This window comes from Acinonyx jubatus, unplaced genomic scaffold (assembly GCF_027475565.1).
Source record: "Acinonyx jubatus isolate Ajub_Pintada_27869175 unplaced genomic scaffold, VMU_Ajub_asm_v1.0 scaffold_40, whole genome shotgun sequence".
In the NCBI taxonomy this organism is placed as follows: domain Eukaryota; kingdom Metazoa; phylum Chordata; class Mammalia; order Carnivora; family Felidae; genus Acinonyx; species Acinonyx jubatus.
The window spans coordinates 38,992-60,334 of NW_026463959.1; the positions used below are offsets into that span (position 1 = coordinate 38,992).

The window sequence follows — 21,343 nt, forward strand, 5'->3', positions numbered from 1 at the left end:
TTTACCATTCCAGAAATCCTATGGCCCTTAAGAATTATGCTAAGTCAAAAAAAAAAAAAGAATTATGCTAAATCTATTCTACCTGTGCTCTATAGAACATCAAAGCCTGGATGATAGCACAGCTGTTTACAACATGGTTTACTGAATGTTTTAAGCCCACTATTGAGAACTACTGTTCAGAAAAAAAAGATTCCTTTCAAAATATTACTGCTCATTGACAGTGAGCAGTCACCCAACAGCTCTGATGGAGATGTATAATGACATTAATGTTGTTTTCATGCCTGCTAGCACAACACCCATTCTGCAGCCCATTAATCAAGGAGTAATTTCAACTTTCAAGTCTTATTATTTAAGAAATACATTTCACAAGACTATAACTGTCATAGATAGTGATTCCCTTGATGGACCTAGGCAGAGTCAATGGAAAATGTTGTGAAAAGGATTCACCATCCTAGATACCATCAAGAACATCTCTGATTCAGGGGCACCTGGGTGGCTCAATCAGTTAAGCGTCCAACTTCGGCTCAGGTCATGATTTCACAGCTTGTGAGTTTGAATCCTGAATTGAGCTCTAGGGTGACAGCTCAGAGCCTTGAGCCTGCTTCAGATTCTGTGTCTCCCTCTCTCTCTGCTTGCATGCTCTCTCTCTCAAAAATAAACATTGAAGAAATTTTTTTAATTTAAATTTTAAAGAACATTTCTTATTCATGGGAAGAGGTCAAAATATCAACATTAACAGGAATTTGGAAGAAGTAGATTCCAACCTTCATACATAACTTTGAGGGGTATAAGACCTCAGCGGAGGAAGTAGTTGTGGATGTGATAGAACTAGAATTACAAGTGGAGCCTAAAGATGGGAATGAATTGCTGCAATTTCATGATAAGACTTGAATGGATGAGCAGTTGCTTCTTATGGATGAGCAGAGGAAAGTGGTTTTTTGAGATGGAATATATTCCTGGTGAAGATGTTGAAATGACAACAAAAGATTTAGAAAACAGACGTGGTTGATAAAACAGTGGCAGGATTTGTGTGGATTGACTCCGATTTTGAAAGAAGTTCTAGTGGGTATAAAATGCTATCAAACAGCATTGCACACTACAGATAAATTGTGGAAGGAAGAGTCCATCAATGAGGCAAACTTCATGTCTTCTTATTTTAAGAAATTTCCACAGCCACCCCAACCTTCAGCAACCACCACCCTGGTCAGTCAGCAGCCATCAACCTCAAGGCCAGACCCTCTCTTCCAGCAAAAAGATTGACTCACTAAAAGTACATAAGATGTTTAGCAATTTTTTTCAACGTTTATTTATTTTTGGGACAGAGAGAGACAGAGCATGAACGGGGGAGGGGCAGAGAGAGAGAGGGAGACACAGAATCGGAAACAGGCTCCAGGCTCTGAGCCATCAGCCCAGAGCCCGACGCGGGGCTCGAACTCCCGGACCGCGAGATCGTGACCTGGCTGAAGTCGGACGCCTAACCGACTGCGCCACCCAGGCGCCCCTAGATGTTTAGCAATTTTTAACAACAAATTATTTTTTCATTAAGGTATGTACATTGGTTTTCATAATGCTGTTGCACACTTGACTACGGTACAGCGTAAACATAACTTTTATATGCACTAGGAAACCAAAAATTTCATTTGACTTGCTTTATTGTGCTATTTGTTTTATTCATTGGAATCAAACCTGAAATATCTCCAAGATATGCCCATATTTATCCAAATCAGTTGACAGATTATGTCCATACCAAAACTTGCACATGGATTGTGTGTGATTGCCAAAACTGGGAAGCAACCAAGATGTCCTTCAGTACATGCATGGGTAAATAAACTATAATAGATCCAGACAATGTAATATTACTCAGCACTGAAAAGAAATGAACTGTCAAACCATTAAAAGACATGAAGGAATTGCGGTGCCTGGGTGGCTCAGTCAGTTAAGTGTTCGACTTCAGCTCAGGTCATGATCTCACAGTTCGTGGGTTTGAGCCCACGTCAGGCTCTGTGCTGACAGCTCAGAGCCTGGAGCCTGCTTCATTCAGATTCTGTGTCTCCCTCTCTCTCTGCCCCTCCCTCACTTGTGCTGTCTCTCTCTCTCTCTCAAAAATATATAGACATTAAAAAATTTTTTAAATTATTCTAAGCATCCTTTTTCCCAGCTTTACTGATATATAATTGACATATTCTAAATATCTTTATGAATATATTTATTCTTTTTGAGATTATATAAGTAGAATTATTTTCTTAATTTCATTCTGGATAATTCATTGCTAGTGTATAGGAAGGGATACAATTGATCCGGAGATTTTTTTTCCAGCTTTAGTGAGATATAGTATTTTTTCCAGCTTTATTGAGATATCCTGTAAGATACTTAAAGTGCATGTCACAATGATTTAATTACTTAAGCACTGTGAAAGGATTCTTCCCATATAGTTCATTAACACATCCATCATATCATATATTTACTTTTTTGGTGTGAGAATATTTAAGGTCCACTCTCTTAGAAAATTTCAATTGTGTAATACAGTCTTATCAAATATAGTCACCACATTATACACTAGATCCTCTGATTTATGTATATTGCTCTTGTACCCTGCACCTTTGCTGGACTTATTAGTTATTTTGTTGGGTGGATTCCTTAGGATTTTCTGTACATAAGATCATGTCATCTGTAACTAGATATACTTGTACTTCTTCCTTTCCAATTTGCATTCCTTTTATTTCTTTTCCTTGCCTAATTGCTATAGCTGCTACCTCCAGTAAAATGTTGAGTACCAGTAGTGAGAGTGGACATCCTTATGTTGTTCTTGATAATAAGGGAAAGCTTTCAGTTTTTCACTACTTGAGTATACTAGTCAAGGGTTTTTCATAGATAGTCTCTACCAGGCTAGGGATGTTCCTGGTTTGTTGAGTGCTTTCTTCTGTATGTATTAAGATGACCATGTGGTTTGGTCCTTTATTCTATTAGTATGGCATTTTACATTGCTTTATTTTCCTGTGTTAAATCAAACTTGCATTCCTGGGATAAATTCCACTTGACCCTTTTTTTTTTAAGTTTATTTATTTATTTTGAGAGAAAGAATGCAAGTGGGGAGAGAAGAGTGAGGGGTGGGGGGAGGGAGAGAGAGAGAGAGAGAGAGAGAGAGAGAGAGAGAGAGAGAGAGAGAGAATCTCAAGTAGGCTCCACACCACCAGTGGAGCCTGATGCAGGGCTCAAACACGTGAACTGTGAGATCATGACCCAAGGCCAAGTCAGATGCTTAACCAATTGAGCCACCCAGGTGCCACTACTTGACCTTTCTTATATGTTGCTGGATTCGATTTGGTAGTATTTTGTTGAGAAAGTCTGCATCTATGTACATAAGGGGTAGTGGTCTGTAGTTTTGCTTTCTTGTGACGCCTTTGGCTTTGTAGAATAAGTTGGGAAGTATTCCCTCTCCCCTCTTCCCCCTTCCTCCCTTCTCTTCCTCCTCCTCCTCTTCCTTCTTTTTCCTTTTTGGTGCTCTAGCTTCACTCCACCTTCATAGGTTGCTCTGTGTAACTGCCTTGTTCAGTGGGGCCCCAGAACTTGGCTGAGTCATATCCCTGGAAGTTTACAATTCACTGTATCAACCATGCTTGCCCTCAAACACATACTCATATATGTGGTGAGAGCCTTCTCTGGGTGGATAAACAGTTTTCTGAAACACCGCGTACCAGCTCTCAGGTAGTTGTTGATAGGCCTTGGGGTAGTTTCTGTTACAAAACTGGCCCAGTCTCTCAGGTTGAAGTGCATTTTTCTAGATTTTTGTGGAGACATTTCAGAACAAGAAACATCTTCTCGATTATGTTCTGGCCAAAGGGGAGTGAAGTAAGGGAGGTGTTGTCCCTACAGGAAGTGGGAGCTCGTCTGAGAAGTTCTTTAAGATAACATCAGCCAAGTATCAGAAAGGGTCAAGGGGATTGGCCAAGGCAGAGTGTTCTGAGTGGCACCATCTTGTCTGGGAGTCCACCATCCTGTCACCAGCTCATTGAAACACAGAGGCTGCAGGTGCCCTGAAAATCCATTTTGGTCTTGCTTTGTTTGGATGGATTGTCATCATTTTGTTGACAAGTTAAGACCATGTCAAGCCAACTTTTTCACTTTCAAAAAGCAGTAAGTGCAGAGGGACAAAGACCCCTCAGCCCCAGGAATAAGTAAGTCTGAGGTGAGTTTGTGATGGCTACATGATGGGACATGGGGGTTGCCCATGCTGTGGGAAATGGCATGGAGTGGGTGCCCAGCATATGACCTCTCACTGATACCCATGAGTGAGAAGCTGCTGTTTGGGTCCCCCAGGGTCCTCCAAGCCTGATTGGTGCTCCTAGGCTGGGATGGGCTGTCACTGGCATCTGAGGAACCCTAGGGTTGTCCCAAGATGGAAAGCTATAGATTTTCCCCACAAATCCACTTGCCTCCTTTCAGAGCAAGGCTCGGAACAGCCAGCAGTTCCCTCAACTCACAGAACACTCCCCAAAAGCCGTGCACTCCCTCTCCCTCAGCAATGTATGAGGGCGGCTTGCTGCCATCCCATTGTACAGGAGAGGCCAGGGATTGGCCAGGGCCACTCAGCCAGACCCATACCCTCATCTCACCAGAGGCTTGCCTGAGTCCTTGCAGCCCCCAAAATGCCCCAATATTGGGGGAGGGGATCTTGGACAGTAACTGGCTGAGCAGAGTACATGTGCTGGGATGAAGAATCAAGGAGGGTTACTGCAGCCACAGCAAGGGGGTGCATTCCAGATCCCTCCAGACCTGGTCCCTACTCTTGCCTGCCTCCTGAGGCCACCCCAGTGATCTGGATTAGTCACTTCTGGTGGCTTGGGCTTCCTCATCTGTGAACCAGACACAGTAATAGGGCGTCCCTAGATCTGGTGAGTTCTGGTCTGGATCGTGTGAGGTATGGGTACGGTGGGCTATCTGGATACTTGTGTGACAGCGAGGTGGGTGGGGCGCCGTGCTGGATCTGGGGATCTGGCGCAGGGGGAGTGGGGGCGGGCTCTGTGCACGGGCGACGCCAGCTGGCTAGGCAAGCACAGCACGCAGAGCGGCGGCAGCGGTGACAGCAGGTAAGTCTCAGCGAGTCCTACAGGGACGTACTGGGGCCTGAAAGGAGGCAAAGACTTGGATATCCGGGTGGAACTGGCTCTAGGGGCAGCAGCGGAGGCGGTAGCCTATGGGGGCGGGGGCAGAGAAAGAAGCTTTGGCTTCTGGTGCAGGGCTAAGAGAGCCCCACCTCCGGGCCTGTGCGTCTGTCCCCAAGTCTCACGGGGCCAGGGAGGGAGGGGGGGGGAGGGGGGGGTAGTGGTGAGTGCCAATGTCTGAGGCCAGATGGCCGCCTGGTTCCCGCCCAGGGCAGCAGGGCTGCTCCTGTTCCGGGGCCTGGAGGTCTGGAGACCTGCCCAGCTCCCGGGAAGTCTGGGGCTTCCACCTTGCTCTTGGATGCCAGACCAAGGAGAGTTTCCCAACCACACTTCCTGGAGCTGCACCCTTTCCACCTCAGACCCACCCCCACCCCTGGCCCCCCAAGCATGCCCAGGTCCAGCTGCAAGAGGTTCCTTCACCTGCCCAGAGGTTTCCCTGTGACCTCCTGCCCACTTCTGACTCATCCCAACCCTCAGGCAAGCTAGCTATGCAGGTGTTCGGTCTGGGTGTGTGTGTGTGTGTGGGTGATGGATGGACAGAGCAGACTGAAGCTTGGCCCGAACCTAACTGGGCAGCCTGTCATTCCCCTCTTGCCCTGGTAGGTGCCGGCAGCTGGCTTGGTGCTCCTCTTATCTGCCCATCATGCTCAGGGGGCTGCCCAGCACTGCCAGCCTGGCGCGCTTCTGCCAGAAGCTGAACCGACTGAAGCCACTGGAGGAGTCCACCATGGAGACATCACTGCGGCGCTGCCTGTCCACGCTGGACCTGACCCTGCTGGGCGTGGGTGGCATGGTAGGCTCAGGCCTCTATGTGCTCACAGGCACTGTGGCAAAGCAGATGGCTGGCCCTGCGGTGCTCTTGTCCTTCGCTGTGGCTGCTGTGGCTTCCTTGCTGTCAGCTCTGTGCTATGCAGAGTTTGGGGCACGGCTGCCACGTACGGGCTCTGCCTACCTGTTCACCTATGTGTCCATGGGTGAGCTGTGGGCCTTCCTCATCGGCTGGAATGTGCTCCTTGAGTACCTCATTGGTGGTGCAGCCGTGGCCCGTGCCTGGAGTGGCTACCTGGATGCCATGTTCAACCACCGCATCCACAACTTCACTGAGGCCTATGTTGGAACCTGGCAGGTGCCCTTGCTGGCCCACTACCCAGACTTCCTGGCTGCTGGCATTATAATTTTGGCCTCTGTCTTCATCTCCTGCGGAGCCCGGGTTTCCTCCTGGCTCAACCACACATTCTCTGTTGTCAGCCTCGTCATCATCCTCTTTATCATCATCTTGGGATTTATCCTGGCCCGCCCGCACAACTGGAGTGCTGAGGAGGGTGGATTTGCACCTTTTGGCTTCTCTGGCATCATGGCTGGCACCGCCACCTGCTTCTATGCCTTTGTGGGCTTTGATGTCATTGCTGCCTCCAGTGAGGAGGCCAGAAACCCAAAGCAAGCTGTGCCTGTAGCCATTACCATCTCACTTGGCCTGGCAGCTGGCGCCTACATTCTTGTCTCCACCGTGCTCACCCTCATGGTGCCTTGGCACAGCCTGGACCCTGACTCCGCACTCGCTGATGCCTTCTACCGGCGGGGATATAGCTGGGCTGGCTTCATTGTGGCAGCTGGCTCCATCTGCGGTAAGGGGCCATTCAGGCACGGTGGAAGTGACCGGGGCAGTGGGGCCCTGCCCTAAGCTTCCCAGGGATCACATCTCCATCTGGGTCTGTTACTGGTTGCATATTGGGCCCAGGAAGTTGCTAATTATTAGACTCTCCACCTAGGCTTGTTGAGAGGGATCTACCCACTGTCCCCTCCTAATTGTACATTAGATGTTGGTTCTGAGCATGTGCTTCCAGGTCCTTTCCTGGGAGAAGGACTTAGCCTTCTTCAGATTCTCTGATGGACCTGTCACCTAAACTAAGGTGTCCATTTCTGGTTGGGGGGAGGTGGGGAGTAAGCCCTCAGGCTCACCTTGAGATCCCAGACAAACGCATGCCCATGCTCCCAAGGGGTTGGGCATGCCCTGGCTCACAGAAGAGGCCCCTGGTAGGCCTGTCACCATGCTGACCAGTCCCCCACCCTCTGCCACAGCCATGAACACTGTCCTGCTCAGCAGTCTCTTCTCCCTGCCACGCATCGTCTATGCCATGGCCGTCGATGGGCTCTTCTTCCAGGTGTTTGCCCAAGTGCACCCCCGGACGCAGGTGCCCATGGCTGGCATCCTTGTGTTCGGGGGCCTCATGACTTGCCTGGCACTGCTGCTGGATCTGGAGGCATTGGTCCAGTTCCTGTCCATTGGCACACTGCTGGCCTACACCTTCGTGGCCACCAGCATTATTGTGCTACGCTTCCAGAGGACCCCTCCATCCAGTTCCTCAGGCCCAGCCAGCCCTGACCCCAGCGTCAAAGAGTACCATTCTTTCTCGGACCACATACAGCTGGTGGGCACCGAGCAGGACTTAGCCCCCGAGCCTGGGCAGCTGCGGCCAGCCCTAAGGCCCTACCTGGGCTTTCTAGGTAGGTACAGCCCTGGAGCTGCTGTGGCTTGGGCCCTCGGCATCCTGGTGGCCTCGGCCATCACCCTGGCCTGTGTACTGGTCTTCGGGGACTCAGCCCTGCACCTCCCATACGGGGGCTACATCCTGCTGCTCCTGCTCAGCTCTGTCATGTTTCTGTTCAGCCTCCTCATCCTGGGGGCCCACCAGCAACGGCACCAGCAAGACACCTTCCAGGTACCTTCCCCAGCCAATCCCCTCTGGCCGTCAGCCAAGCTAGCTCTCTTTGCCCCTTCCTCCTCTACTGTAGCAGGATGAATCAGGGCTCACAGGGTTGGGGAGGCCAGTATGCCCATCTCCCTCTCTTTCTGCATGGCAAGTGGGCGCTTGTTTCCAGAATCTCCAGAGGTGGAGAACGGCTCTGTGGACACTTGAGGAATCAGGCCCTGAGCCAGCAGACCTTCTCTGCAGCCCAGTCCAGCCCTGCTCTTCCCCCTCAGATCCCCATGGTGCCCCTGACTCCAGCCCTGAGTATCCTCCTCAACATCTGCCTCATGCTGAAGCTAAGCTACCTGACTTGGCTGCGCTTCTCCATCTGGCTGCTGATCGGTGAGTGGGGGCCAGGCTTGGGGCCCTGGGTGGGCTGCAGGAAGAAGGCAAGGAGGGCAAGCAGGGCCGGGACCTGCCCTTCAGTCTCCCACAACTCCTGCAGGGCTCGCCGTGTATTTTGGCTATGGCATCTGGCACAGCAAAGAGAATCAGCGGGAGTTGCCAGAGCTGACCACCACACGCTACGTGGTGTTCCCCAGCACCAACCTGGAGGAGACGGTACAGACTGTGCAGCCCCCCAGCCAGCTGCCCTCCCAGGAGCCCAGCCCCACGGAGTAGCCCACCAGTCCGTGAATCGAGCTGGAGGCCCGCCCATGCTTGCTCTGCCCTCACCCCACCTCCTCAGGAGCCCTGAGGAGCTGGGAGTCCCTTCTGTCTGAGCCAGCTCAGGTTTGCAGGCCTGCCCATGCTGAGGGGTCCCCCAGACCTTAAAGCCTTAGCCCAAGTGCCTAGCTTTGGGTTTTGGGGAGTGGGCCGTGGCCAGTGCTGGTGTGGGGAACATTTTGCCCAGAGCCTTACTGTTCATGAACAACTCCAGTTACTTGGGCAGGTGGGGTGGGTTAGGGTGGGTGGGGAGGAAGCCTGCAACCCCAGATAGCCGTAATAATAACCTCTTGGCCAGCCACATGGCCTGCTGCTGTGTCCACCATTGCATTCTTTGTGTCACTGAGTCCTCTCCTGCCCCCAGGAACCAGGTGATTGTTCCCAATCCATAGCAAAGATGCCAAAATTTGGCAAGAGGGGGGCACCAGCTGTGGTCAGGGACACCACCGAGCCTGAGTCCTGGGGTCCTGCCCTCAGGCTGGTGCCCTTTGCCGAGCTCAGAGGGAAGCTGCATACACCCCCGCACACACCATGAGAGGAGGGATCCATGAAAAGGGCAGAGTCAGGCTCCCCTGCACAGACTCCCCACATGTCCCCTGGTTGGGGGGCAGATCCAGAGAGCAGAGCCTGGGTCCCAAAAAAGGCCACCTAGAAAGGGCAGTGGAGTTCCAGGCCCCTCTTGGGTTCCCAGGGTTTCCAGGAAATGTAGTCCCCAGAGATGTAGAGGTACACTGCATTGGCACACGTGACTCTTAAGCATGTGCCCACGTGGCCCACATGGCTACCCTGGTAGTTCACACCCACATGCAGACTGAGGCAACAGCTGTTTCCAGCTCAAGCCTGGCCATAGCTCTCCAGCTGTCACGGCTGGCACTCATCCTCTCCCCCCACCTCTTTCCTCAAGGGCTTTGAGAGAAAGGCTACACACGTGTATAATATACGCTCCCTGTATACGGATGCAAAATACCCGGGCCTGCTCCAAGCACCTTTGAGTCCAACTGGTGGCTGTGAGGCTCCAGTCTTTGGGGGGGTCATCAGGCCCTCCCCGCCCCCTACCACTGCTTTCAACTACCCATTCCTGCATATAAGGACTACACAGGAAGCTGCTGGTTTTGGCAGGCTTTACTCTTGACTTTCTGCAGCTATGACAGCTTTCATTGGGCCCTGAGGACAACCAGGTACATGTGACCCCAACTCCAATGACCACACCTCAGAGCCATGTTCTCTCACCCTGGCTCTTCTGAACCTGCCTCCCCATGGACGTTGCTCTGGGGACTGAGAAGCAGCAGAGACCCTGAGGCTTTGCTGAGGCTCCAGGTGCCTCCCAGATGCTAGTTCAGCCTGAGCGCCAGCCCTGGTCTTCCCCAGCTGGCCTTTGTTGCTCCACCGCCAAACTGCCAGCACACCCCTGGTCACCAGGGACCCATGAGAAAGAAGCCCCTTGCCTCCCTGGGGTGGGTACTCCCAAATCCTTGCCTCTGCCCTGGGAGCAGGAAGGAGTTTGGCTCCTACAGCCCTTGTTCCTCCCCTACTGATATGGGGCTGTGGGGGGTGGGGGATTTCTCCAGCAGGCAGGACTCAGACCCTGAAAGATACCAGGCCAGCCCGCTGGGGGTCTTTGTGTCCTTTGGGACGTGCAGATGCCCTGACAGGTTCTTAGATATAACCTTGGGTAGCAGATGGACAGCTTCCCTAACCCCATGGCTCCAGTGAGCAGGTTCCAGGGCTGGGGGGGTTAATGAGGAGGCATATAGAAGATCCCAAAGGATCCAGTGACCACTAACTCAACCTCTTCACCTTCTCCTCCCCATCCCAACCCTCCACACCCCAAGGGCTACTACCAAGAAGGAGCTGATGCTCATAAGCTGGGCAGGTGTGAGACCAAAGGGTGCCTGTGCCCTTGCCTGGGGTGCCAGGGGGTTGGATTAACTTCCTACATACCCCTCATTCCATGGATGAGGCCCAGAGTTGGGTAGGAGCCCACCTCAGGCAACCCAACATGGGAGCAGCTGACCCCTCTTGTCAGGCTTCTTTCTCCCTTGCTTTAGACTCCAGTTGCACAGACCCCAGCGGGGCACAGCTGAGAGGGAGGGGTTCTACCTAAGATGGGGTGTAGGTAGGGGGAGGAGGGCTGGAGTCCGCCATTGCCAGTGGGAGGGTCAGTGCTGACAGCTGGTGAGTAGGCCACCTCTGAAAACACTGGTGATGGAGGCTGGGAGAGAGTTCTTTAGACCTAGACACAGCAGGAGCCCCACTGGACCATTGCCCTGTCAAGGGGGTATCCCAGGGGCTCCTCTTCTCTGTGGCTCCTGTTCTGCTGCAGGTCTCTATACGAAACTGGCTTCTCTGGCTCCCCCAGGCAGCATCCTGCTAGAGCTGGAGTCAGGGGAGAGACAGTCTGTCTGGGAGTAGGAGGGTGGAATTCTCCCCTCCCCCATACCTGCTCCTGCTGGGGCTTTGCCCAGGAGGTCCCCAAGGTGGGCCCCCACCCCCACCCCACAACCAGCAGGGAACAGCTGCAGGCCTCAGGAACAGGCCAGTGAGTGGGAGACCGGAGCCTTGGCACGGTCACTCTGGTGTCGGTGTCTGGCTCCCAGACTGGGTCCCCTCTAAGACACCTGGGCAGCCATGCACGGGGGTGCAGAAGCTGGTTCTGTCTGCTCGGGGTTGGTGGTCACCTTCGGAGCCTTTGCCTGCAAGTGAGAACATCACATCAGGGCTCTGGCCAACATCCTCCAAAGTGTAACAGAACCCAAGGATCTGGACGGGTCCGTGGCTCACCTCCTCATACTTGGTCCTCCAGTAGAAATGGGCTTCTCCGTCCACATACAACAGCAGCAGATCACAGAAGAAGGTGATCTGGGAAAGGCAGGGCAGACCTGTGCCCTGGCCCTCAACTTGCCCTTCTACCACCTCCCCGGCCCTCACCACAAGACAACGTTATGCACGGGAGAGGAGTGGGGGGCGGGGGGTGGGGCTCAGGTATGCACTTGGGCAGGCCTGGGCACGCAGTTGCAACCAAAGGGAGCCCACGTTAGTCAGACTCACCACACCCAGCCAAGCTGCTCCGGTGCCCAGAGTGATGGTCGTGGGGATGAGGCCGAACTTCCCTGCCTGAGACCGACCTGGGCTGAGCCTCTAGAGCTATGACCGTCTCCCCCTCCTACTCCTACCACCCATTGCCTTCACCCAACACCTCCTACCTGCCCAGTGACAAGGATGTCGAAGCGGATCCCATAGAGCTTGAGCAGACTCCGAGCCTCCACACCTGAGGCTTTCCACCAGTGAGTGGCTGTCCTGAGGGTAGGAAAGTCTGGTGGCTTGCTCTGCTGCCACTCCTGGGCTGGGCTGGTCCTCCCAGGCCTCCTTCTTACCCATCCATTGATTCTAAAAACCCCCATCCCCAGCTGTCTCCCCCTGTGCCATTGCTGAGGACCCAGGGAAAAGGCAACCTGGGACCTGCCCCGTAGAAGCTCCCTGCCTGCTGAGGGGACAGAGGGGACAGCAGGATCCCTACATAGACACTATTACTGGGGGAGGGGGCAGGTAGGGAGGCAAGATCTGGGCTGTGTGAGTCCAAAGGGCGAGGGGGAACTCACTACCCCTAGAAACTGGGTGGGAAAGGCTTTCTACAAGGGATACTTTGAGGCTGGTCTTCCAGGGGTCAGGAAGGAGTGTTCTAGACAGAGAAAGTAGGACAGGTAAGAGCACAGAGGTGCAGGAAGCAGAATGTGGGTAGGGAGCCAGCCCCTCATCATTGCAAAGGGCCGGGGAGGTCAAGGAAGCCAGGCCAGGAAAAGCCCAGTGAGCAATGTCAAGGGACATGGTCTCTAGGCCTGGGGGCTGTGTGCGCGTATGTGTGACAATGACCAGGTGACAGGAAGTGACAAGGATTCCCGGCAGGTTGAGGGAGATCTGTTTAGGAGACTCAAAGACATGACAATAAATGCAACACAAGATCCCTGAAAGCATCCTGGATCAGAAAATAAAAAGATAAAGGACTATTATTGGCATGGTTGGAGAAATTCAGAGTAAATATTCGATTTACTCTGCCAATGTTAAATGTATTGAGTGTGACTGTGGTACCGTGGTCACGTGGGTAAGGTCCTCATTCTCAGGACAGTGTTGAGAGGAAGAGTGTCAGATGTCTGCCACTTACTCTAAAATGCTTCCCTTTGAAATCTATCTAACTATATCCAGCTCGTTCTAGAGAGGGAGAGAGAAAGCAAATGTGGCAAAATGATAAAAAATAAAACCAAAACCAAAAAAACCCTAGTGAACCCAGATAGAGGGTATATGGCTTTGCATTTTTATGTAGGTTTTTGAAATTTTTGAGATAAGACCTAAGGGAAAAGTAAAAAAGAACCCCCCCCCCCCAGCCGAGGAGGGAGGTGCTAGAGGCAGGGTGGGGTGGGAGAGGGGCTGGGGGGGTTGAGGAGTCCCAGGGAACAGAAGGGGGATGGGATCAGGAGGGAGGCTGGACAGAGCCTGTGCTGGGGGACCAGAGCTTAGGACACCCCTCCTGCCCCTGGGGCCCTCCTCACACACACAATGGAATCTCCAGAGAGCTGGGCCAGGGTGTGGCCAGTCCTGGTTGCCACAGGACAGTGGGGGGACCTGGCTAAGGAACAGCAGGAGGGCAGTAGGGGCCGCACCTGAAGTTGTAGCTCCTCTCCTGCAGCTGGAAGGAGTAGTGGGGCCGACAGTCGGAGCCCCCAGCATCCAGGTCACAATCCCAGTGGACTCGGACGCCCACAGCACCTCCCTGCACACAGCACATTGCTCGCTGCTTCAGCAGCACGCAGGCCCCGGGACCCTCTCCCTGAGCCTTCCTGGAACTCTTCCCCCCATGGACCCACCAGCAATGCCAGGTCCTCAAAGACCCCTCCAGCTGCAGCCACGAGATCCCCAATGCGGAACACAGGGCAGTAAGGGCTGTAGCGTGAGTCGTAGCGACAGCGCTTGAAATAAGTGGCGTCCCAGGTGTCTAAGGCATTGGACCTGGGGGTGGGGGTGGGGGATGGGACAGACGGTCAGGTAAGACAGGACACAAGGAGGGTCTGGGGCCAGCAGGACACACCCACACTTACTTGGAGAAGTTGAACTTGCTGAAGGTGACAGTGTTCTTGATGAACAAGGTGAAGTTCTCTGCCTGGACCAGTAGGGGCTTCCTGCTGGTAAAGAAGTGAAGGGCAGACTCCTGGGTTCTGGGGCCTTGTCCTGGAGGTGGGTGGGGGTGGGTGGAGAGACTTACATGGGCACAGTGCCGCTCTCCACGGGGCACCAGCCCTGGATCTCACAGGTCCTGTGGGTCCCGTTGAATTCCACACATTGGCCCGTTTTTATGCCTTGAGAATACAAAACAAACACCAGGCCCTCAAATCTCCACAGGGCCAGGGGATGAGACAGGGCAGGGGGCCACTGACAGAAAGGAGAGATGCAGAGGCACCACCAGGCCTGCCCTCAAGAACCACCCAGGGTCCCAGCCCGGGCCCTGGAGCCCCCACCCAGGGGAGCCCATGGAAGACAGGGCCCACAGTTACCGACCGTGGCTGTGTGTCCCCGTCTCCCCTTCCGGACAGTCCTCATCAGCCCAGCAGTTAGCCAGCGGGATGGAAGGGTGCTGAGGTGGGGAAAGCAAAGTTGCCAAGGGCTCGGGGACTGTTTCCCCTCTGTGACCCAGTCTTGCAGTCTGCAGGGACACAGCCCTCCCTGCCTTAGCTGCATAGAGGTCCCTGAGTCTGGGGGCACATGGCAAAGCTGGAGGGTAAAAATAAAAGGAGGTGGTTGGAGGAGGAAGGTGGCAAGCACCGCCACCCCCCACCCCCCGCCAGATAGGGGCGCAGGTGCTGTATTCCAAGGCAGAGCAAGCCTCCTTCCTTCCTGATAGCTCTCTCCTGGCCGGAGGCCCAGATCCTCTGGTCCACCTCAGACAACAGAACAGGGAAGGTGAAGGGACTCTGGGAAGGGCTAGTTCATGCCAGAGTGGCGGGGTGGGGCACGGTGAACAAAGGGCAGGGACCTAGCTGGAGGGGGCTGGGTAGGGAAGTGGCAGGACCACACACACTTGCTGAGGGACCATAGGCTAGTCCCTCCCCTACTTATTCTTGGGCAAAGCGTTCTGGCGATCAGTCAGAAGGGGGGACTAGCAAACTTTCTGGGGGTCCTACACCCCCCAAAGAGGAAGGCACACTCTCAGACACAGCTCTGCCCCAGGCTGACAGTGAGCACCATTGTCCAGGTTACCTGGCTCAGGAGCAGAAGGAGGAGCGGTGTGCCAGGGTGGCAAGAAGGACTTGGGGACTCCAAGCCAAATGAGACAGTGGGACTGTGTGGGGTTGGGACCGTGATACGTGGGCAGAGGACAGAGTGGGGCCTCCTGTGTCCTGAGTCCGCCCCTCCCCTCCACCCTGGCTGGGCCACCGTCTCCTCCAATCGAACCTCATGATAACCACCACGGGGCCGCTGTCTGCATCATCTGCCTCATTCATTCAGCAGAGACCATCCCTAGTTCTGCCATGCTCCTGTGATCAAGTTTAGCTCTTTCACAGAGTCCACAGGGCCCCTGAGGTCTTGGGCTACCCCCTTGCCACCCGAATCCAAATCTAGGCTCCAACCCCACTCAGCAGCAGGTGACCCTGGAGGTGCCTCATCTCACATAGCTTGGGGCCTTTGCTCATACAGCTCCCTCTGCCTGGACCGTCTCAAGATCCCACTTGAGCCTTGAGTTCTGTGGGAAACCCTTCCTGAGGCCCTGAGCTGGCAGACATGCCTCCCTGGGTCTGCAGCTGCAGCCTCTGCCCCCATCACGGGACCGGCCACCTTGGCTGGGCTGCCTGTGCAGGAGCTCCTTGAGATAAAAGGGGGTGGAGTCTTGCAAGCCCAGCATCAGGCCTGGCCCCCAAGAGGCTCAGCAGTTGTTTGCTAAAGGCTGAGTCTCCAAGGAGCACAGCCAATATGTCGGGAAGGACCGGATGACCAGGACCGCCGAGAAGAGCTGGCGGGATCTCTGGTGAGTCTCCAGAAGCCATGTTGTCTGATCTGATTACTTCCCAGCTCCAGTAGTTTCATAGGAAGACCTAGAAGCTGGGACATGAGGCAAATCACATGGATCCCGAAAACACAGAATGATGGCTTCAGGAAATTTTCAGGACAGCCTACAGCCTGAACATTAATCAGATGTCCTCTGAGCATTTAGAAAATGAAGGACATCGTGTATGTTTGCCGTGTGTAAGCACATCCTTTGTGCACATGCTTCACATCCTTTGTGGACAGAGCCAACCTAGGACATGTGATGCCTCCAGCAACTGTGGTGGCACCAACAATCAGGACACAGGGGACAGGTGACCACACAGTTACTCCCCAGCCCTGCAAGCAATTAAATGTTAGATGTGATTTAAAAAATTTTTGTTTAAGTTTATTTACTTTGAGAGAGCGAGCAATCAGCGGAGGGGCAGAGAGAGGGGGAGAGAGAGAATCACAAGCAGGCTCCTCACTGTCAGCATGGAGCCCAACGCAGGACTCAAACTTACAAACTGTGAGATCATGATGTGGGCCGAAACCAAGAGTCGTCGATGCTTAACCCACTGAGCCACCCAGGTGTCCCGTGTTAGAGGTGATTTTAAAAAGCTGTTACCATGGAAGTAAGCTTCCAAGGCTATGTCCCGAGTCCCAACTGCTCAAATAAAATCCACAGTTGGAGAACCATACACTTAAAAACGGGTAAGATGCGGGGCACCTGGGTGGCTCAGTCAGTTAAGTGTCCGACTCTTGGTTTCGGCTCAGGTCATGGTCTCGAGGTTTGAATTCAAGCCCTACATTGGGCTCTGAGCTGACAGCATGGAGCCTGTTTGGGATTCTCTCTCTCTCTCTTTCCCTCTCTCTCTGCCCCTCCCCTGCTTGCTCTCTCTCTCTCTCTCAAAAGTAAACAAAAAAAATTCTTTAATGGGTAAGATGGTAAATTTTATGTTACATGTATTTTATCACACACACACACACAAATTTGAGGGAAAAAAACCCCCATAACTGGAGAGAAGAGCACTGTGCACTGTGACAGACGCTGGATCCATGGGTCACCCTTAGGCAAGGGACAATGGGGAGATTTTAGGTGGAAAACCTGCAATTCTGGATGAGAAATAGACAAGAATAGGATGAGCGACTCTGGTGTGACCACAGTTGTAAAAACTGCCTGGGACACCTGAGTGGCTCAGTCGGTTAAGTGTCTGAGTGGAGCTCAGGTCATGAACTCGCGGTCCGTGAGTTCAAGCCCCACATCGGGCTCTGTGCTGACAGCTCAGAGCCTGGAGCCTGCTTCAGATTCTGTGTCTCCTTCTCTCTCTGCCCCTCCCCCACTCGCACTCTGTCTTTCTCTCTCTCTCAAAAATAAATAAAACGTTAAAAAAAATTTTTTTTTAATGCCCAGAGATCATAAGTGACCATCGGGTCAGCATAAGCTGGTGTTTTCGTGCTTGCCCACAAAAATGGAAGCTGACTTGGGACACATTAATAGAGTCTGTGCATACAAGAGAGGAAGGGCTCTATTAGAGCTCACCTGAGTCTTATACCCAGTTCTGACAAACTGGAAGGTGCCCAGAGGTGGGACCAGGAAGGGAAGGGACCTGGATATCTCACAGGGGGCTACAGTGGAAGACTCCAGAAGACTGCTTGGAGGACCAGAGACTGGGCGGCCTTGAACATGTGACTCTACTTTACTGAGATTCTCATCTTAAATGGGATCATAGTAATTCCTTTTTAAAAATTTTTTGTAAATGTTTATTTATTTTTGAGAGAGAGAGAGAGAGAGAGAGAGAGAGAGAGAGAGAGAGACATACACACGCAGAGTGTGAACGGGGGAGAGGCAGAGAGGGAGACACAGGATCTGAAGCAGGCTCCAGGGTCTGAGCTGTCAGCACAGAGCCTGACGTGGGGCTCGAACTCACAAACTGTGAGATCATAACCTGAGCCGAAGTAGGACGCTTAACGGACTGAGCCATCCAGGTGCTCCTGGATCATTAGTGATTCCTACCAGGCAAGGTATTTGTGAAGACTAAATGGAATGATTCACTAAAAGGTTTTCGCTCAGTGCCTGGGATACAGTAGCATATATATACTAAGCCCTCAGTTACCTGGGAAGGCGAGCGGAGGACATGGCTGGTGACCCAGGTCTGGCAGAGGAACTAGGGACCCTCTGGGAAGCTCCTGAGCAACCTTACCTCTGGACATCTGTCCTGAACTTGTTCTGGCGTCACAAGAAAATTGGTCACCAAGAAGAACACATTCTCTCCCTAGAAAGCAAGTGTCAGAGTCAGTCTCTGCTTCCCTCTCCAAAAGAGAGAGGCCAGAAGCTGGCAGCTTGGCTTGTGGGGAAAGGGGTCCTGGCCCCATCAAGTCATCAACTCTGCCCCAGGAGAGCGCCTCCAGTGAGGCAAGTTGAAATAGAGAAGAGAGGCCAGCTGGGTTTCTGGCCTTTTCTAAGCCCACAGCTGCCTCTTTGAGACAAGTGTATCTTCCATGTTTGTATTCATTCCTTCAACCAGAATTTTCCAATTGCCTCCTGCTTCCAGGCACTGAAGATCCAGAGCTGAGTTGGACCAGGAGCCTGCCCAGGCTAGTCGGGAGGCAGGCCCCTCGTTGCACACATGGTCAGGGGCCAGTGGAGCAGGCGGTGAACTCTGCCTGGGCAAACGGTGGCTAAGGACAGGCAGGGTGGCTGGCATCCAAGCGCCGTGTGTGTGAGTTCTGAAAGTTTGGGGCAATGCACACCCAGGAAAGAGAGAAGGCAGCAGGTGTGACAGCGGTCAGGATCTGGAGGGACTCGGTGGCCACCACTATGGAAAGGAAGTCTCCCCAGGGTGGAAACAAGGGTTGTCAAGCTCCGATTGATAACATATAGGACAGCTCAGGCTGGCTGCTGGGTAGAGTGCATCCGGGGACCCACTACCCACTAGAAGGTCACGGCCTCATACAGGTACGACACGGGCAGCAGTGAAAACTACTAGGAGATGGGATGGTCAGAGGGAGGGACAGGTCCAGCTTTGGCCCTCATTGGATGAAGAGAGGCCACACTGGGAGAGGGAGATGATTTTTCTATGGACGTGGTGGGTGTGTACCCAGGAGGCAGCTGTGCTAGAGGCAGGAGGTCACTGGGGTTACAGTTTTGGCACTGGCAGGATACAGGTAGAAACTGAGGCTGTGGGCAATCTGGGTAAAGGGAGGAGCCAGAAATGCCTCGTGGGAGGGCCAGAGGAGGAGTGTCCCAGGTCAGGGAGGGGAGCATTCAGGTAGCTCAAGGCCCTGGTTCCCCAAGCTTCTCCTGCCCCACCCTCAAGCTCAAGCCTTGAGTTCCTAAACTTTCCACTCTTCTAAGTACAGCCTCTGTAAAGGCTGTTCCTCTGGCCTGGCTTCCTGGTCTGTCCCCTTGTCCTCCTAGACACTCCTTACACATCCCAGAAAGCCCTATCCAGGCACCACTCCTCTGTAAGGCTCTTCCCAAGCCCGGCCCTATGACGGTGCCAGCACCCTGCTCTGGCATCACATGCCTCTCTCACACACATTCTCTGCAAGGGTGGTATCAGAGGTGTCACTGCCTAGCAGCAGAACCACGGCACCTACCTGTGGTGGCTTCACGAAGTCTGCCACATCCCACAGTCGGTTACCCAGCTCCTCGATCTGGGTCACAGAAACCCCTTTGAGTTTGGTGATGACGGAAATCTGGGGGTCCAGGTCTTGCTCCTGGTAGCCTTTTTTGGCGAGGAGAGCCCACCTTAGGAAGAATTGATGGGCAGTGTGGCACGTCCCTGGCCCATGGTAAGCAAGTGGGACCCACCCTCTCAGCCTCTCTCCTCATACACCCTGCAGGCTCCCAACCCAGGATTCAGGGCCCCTAGCTCCCCTCCAGCCTCATTTTCCACCCCAAACACCCTGCACAGATCAGAAGCTCCAACCATGATCAGAGAGCCAGTCTTTCATGGCACCCATGGGCTTGGAGATGCCCATCACCTCCTCCTTCACCAGCCAACACCCTCCTCCTGTCCTGGCTAGGCCCAACTCCTCCTTAAAGACTCCCCCGACCCAGCTAAAATTGGTGGTCTCTATCGGGGACCTTAGTGCTGCAGCTCTCCCAAACATCAGGAGCTACTTCCTACCCCACCAGGGGCCTCCTGGGTATGGGTGGGGGCCCATCTTGCTCTGTGTGCAGAGCCCAATATGGGCCTGGCAACAAGGCACAGGAGAGGAGGCAGGTGGACACACAGGAAGGAGTACACAAGCATACAGCTTGCTCTTGTATCCACTGACCTCCAGACAGACAAAGATCCTCCCTTCTGCCTACTTGCTCCCCTGTTCCCACCTGCTCCCCTCTGCTACCACCAGCTCAGCCCCTGAAGAGTCAAACCCTCAACCCTCAGCCCAGGACTAAGAGTCATTATCCCTCCAGCCAGTGTGGCCCAGGAGCCATTCTCTTACCCCACCACGTAGGCCATGACCCCGAGCTGCAGCAACCTCTGCAGGGCGCCCACCCGCCAGTTCCTGGTTATCACATACTTCTCCGTTTTGTAATCCAGAAGCCCCCAGCCCGCCAGGGCCCCCGGGGAGCCCATGCTTCCAGCTCCTGCTGTCTGCTGGGGCACATGAGTCAGCACAGCAGCTGCAGCCACAGCTGAATAGGAGGTAAAGCAGGCGTCCAAGCCGGCGGGCCAGCAGCTATTAAAGGGACACTTCCACTGGGACAGGTTCCAGCCTCCACCCCTCAGCCCTGGGTTTAGTCCCAACCACCAGCTGCCCAGGGCCTGCCACCCTCTCCCTCTGCAGGGGCCCAGGGCCAGGCAGAGAGGAGCAGCCCCTGCAACCTGCCCTCTGGCCTCACTTCCTTGGGGGAGGGAAGGAGGAGGAAATGACAAGTGTCATAGGTACTGTGAGAGGGCAGCATGAGGACTGCAGGAGCCCAGAGGAGGGGTCAAGAAAAACCTCAGGAAAGGGGCGCCTGGGTGGCTTAGCCGGTTAAGCGTCCGGCTTGGGCTCAGGTCATGATCTTGCGGTTTGTGAGTTCAAGCCCCGCGTCGGGCTCTGTGCTGACAGCTCAGAGCCTGGAACCTGCTTCAGATTCTGTGTCTCCCTCCTTCTCTGCCCCTCCCCTGCTCACGCTGTCTCTCTCTGTCTCTCCAAAATAAGTAAACGTCGAAACAATTAATAAAAGAAAAAAAGAAAGGAAGAAAAACTTCAGGAAAAAAGTGATCTCTGAAGTGACGCTTGCAGATTCTGAAGTTCAACAAGGAAACTTGGAGAGGAATGTTCCTGGTGGAGGAAATAGCATATGAGACGCCAGAGCATGAGAGAGAACTGGCAGCCATACGGTGAGAGCGTGACTCTGGCTCCAGAGAGGAGGGTGATGGGGCTTTGCAAGGCTCCCCAGGCTTTCTCGTGCCGTGCGCCCGCAGAGCGCAGGGACTAAGGCACAGACTCTGGAGTCAGCCACGTTCCCCAGTCCGTGGAAGGCGGGGAAGGGGGACCGATGCTGAAACCGTGGAGCACGCTCTCATCCGCTCAGCTTGTCAGCAGGCTAAAGGTCTACCCAGTCCAGAGACGGTTTCTATAGCAACCCACAACACCTGGGTTGCCCAGACGACGGCTGTAGGGAGGGGAGCGTTCCTATTGGCTGCAGCGGACGCCTGTTCGCTGCACGGCATAGCCAATTGATCGGCGCAGACGGAGGGTCCGCCCACATCCCCGGGGAAAGGCTCGAGTAGCTGTGCGGTGCAGTCTCCGCCT

At 53.7% G+C, this 21,343-nt stretch overlaps 2 protein-coding genes across 4 annotated transcripts; one reads left to right on the top strand and one right to left on the bottom strand.

Annotated features, from left to right (window-relative positions):
- The first annotated feature begins 5,033 nt into the window (after positions 1–5,033).
- Positions 5,034–8,804, top strand: SLC7A4 (solute carrier family 7 member 4). Of its 2 annotated transcripts, none has more exons than XM_015083767.3 (5): positions 5,034–5,087; positions 5,766–6,787; positions 7,242–7,882; positions 8,146–8,254; positions 8,358–8,804. In XM_015083767.3, the coding sequence occupies exons 2-5, from the start codon at positions 5,806–5,808 to the stop codon at positions 8,531–8,533; spliced, it is 1,908 nt and encodes a 635-aa protein (XP_014939253.2). In that variant the 5' UTR covers positions 5,034–5,087; positions 5,766–5,805; the 3' UTR covers positions 8,534–8,804. The 2 variants fall into 2 exon arrangements, with proteins under 2 accessions (XP_014939253.2, XP_026905458.1); XM_027049657.2 differs by having other exon boundaries at positions 7,242–7,667.
- An 859-nt stretch (positions 8,805–9,663) lies between these two features.
- Positions 9,664–20,447, bottom strand: P2RX6 (purinergic receptor P2X 6). 2 transcript variants are annotated; one of them, XM_027053157.2, is made up of 12 exons: positions 20,120–20,447; positions 19,190–19,340; positions 17,791–17,862; positions 14,126–14,201; positions 13,833–13,926; positions 13,669–13,749; positions 13,438–13,579; positions 13,234–13,343; positions 11,782–11,875; positions 11,627–11,692; positions 11,360–11,437; positions 9,664–11,271 (listed from the first exon to the last, which is right to left on the bottom strand). In XM_027053157.2, exons 1-12 carry the CDS (start codon positions 20,173–20,175, stop codon positions 11,188–11,190), a joined length of 1,104 nt encoding a protein of 367 aa, XP_026908958.1. In that variant the 5' UTR covers positions 20,176–20,447; the 3' UTR covers positions 9,664–11,187. The 2 variants fall into 2 exon arrangements, with proteins under 2 accessions (XP_026908958.1, XP_026908957.1); XM_027053156.2 differs by having other exon boundaries at positions 20,042–20,445.
- Between the last annotated feature and the right edge of the window lie 896 nt (positions 20,448–21,343).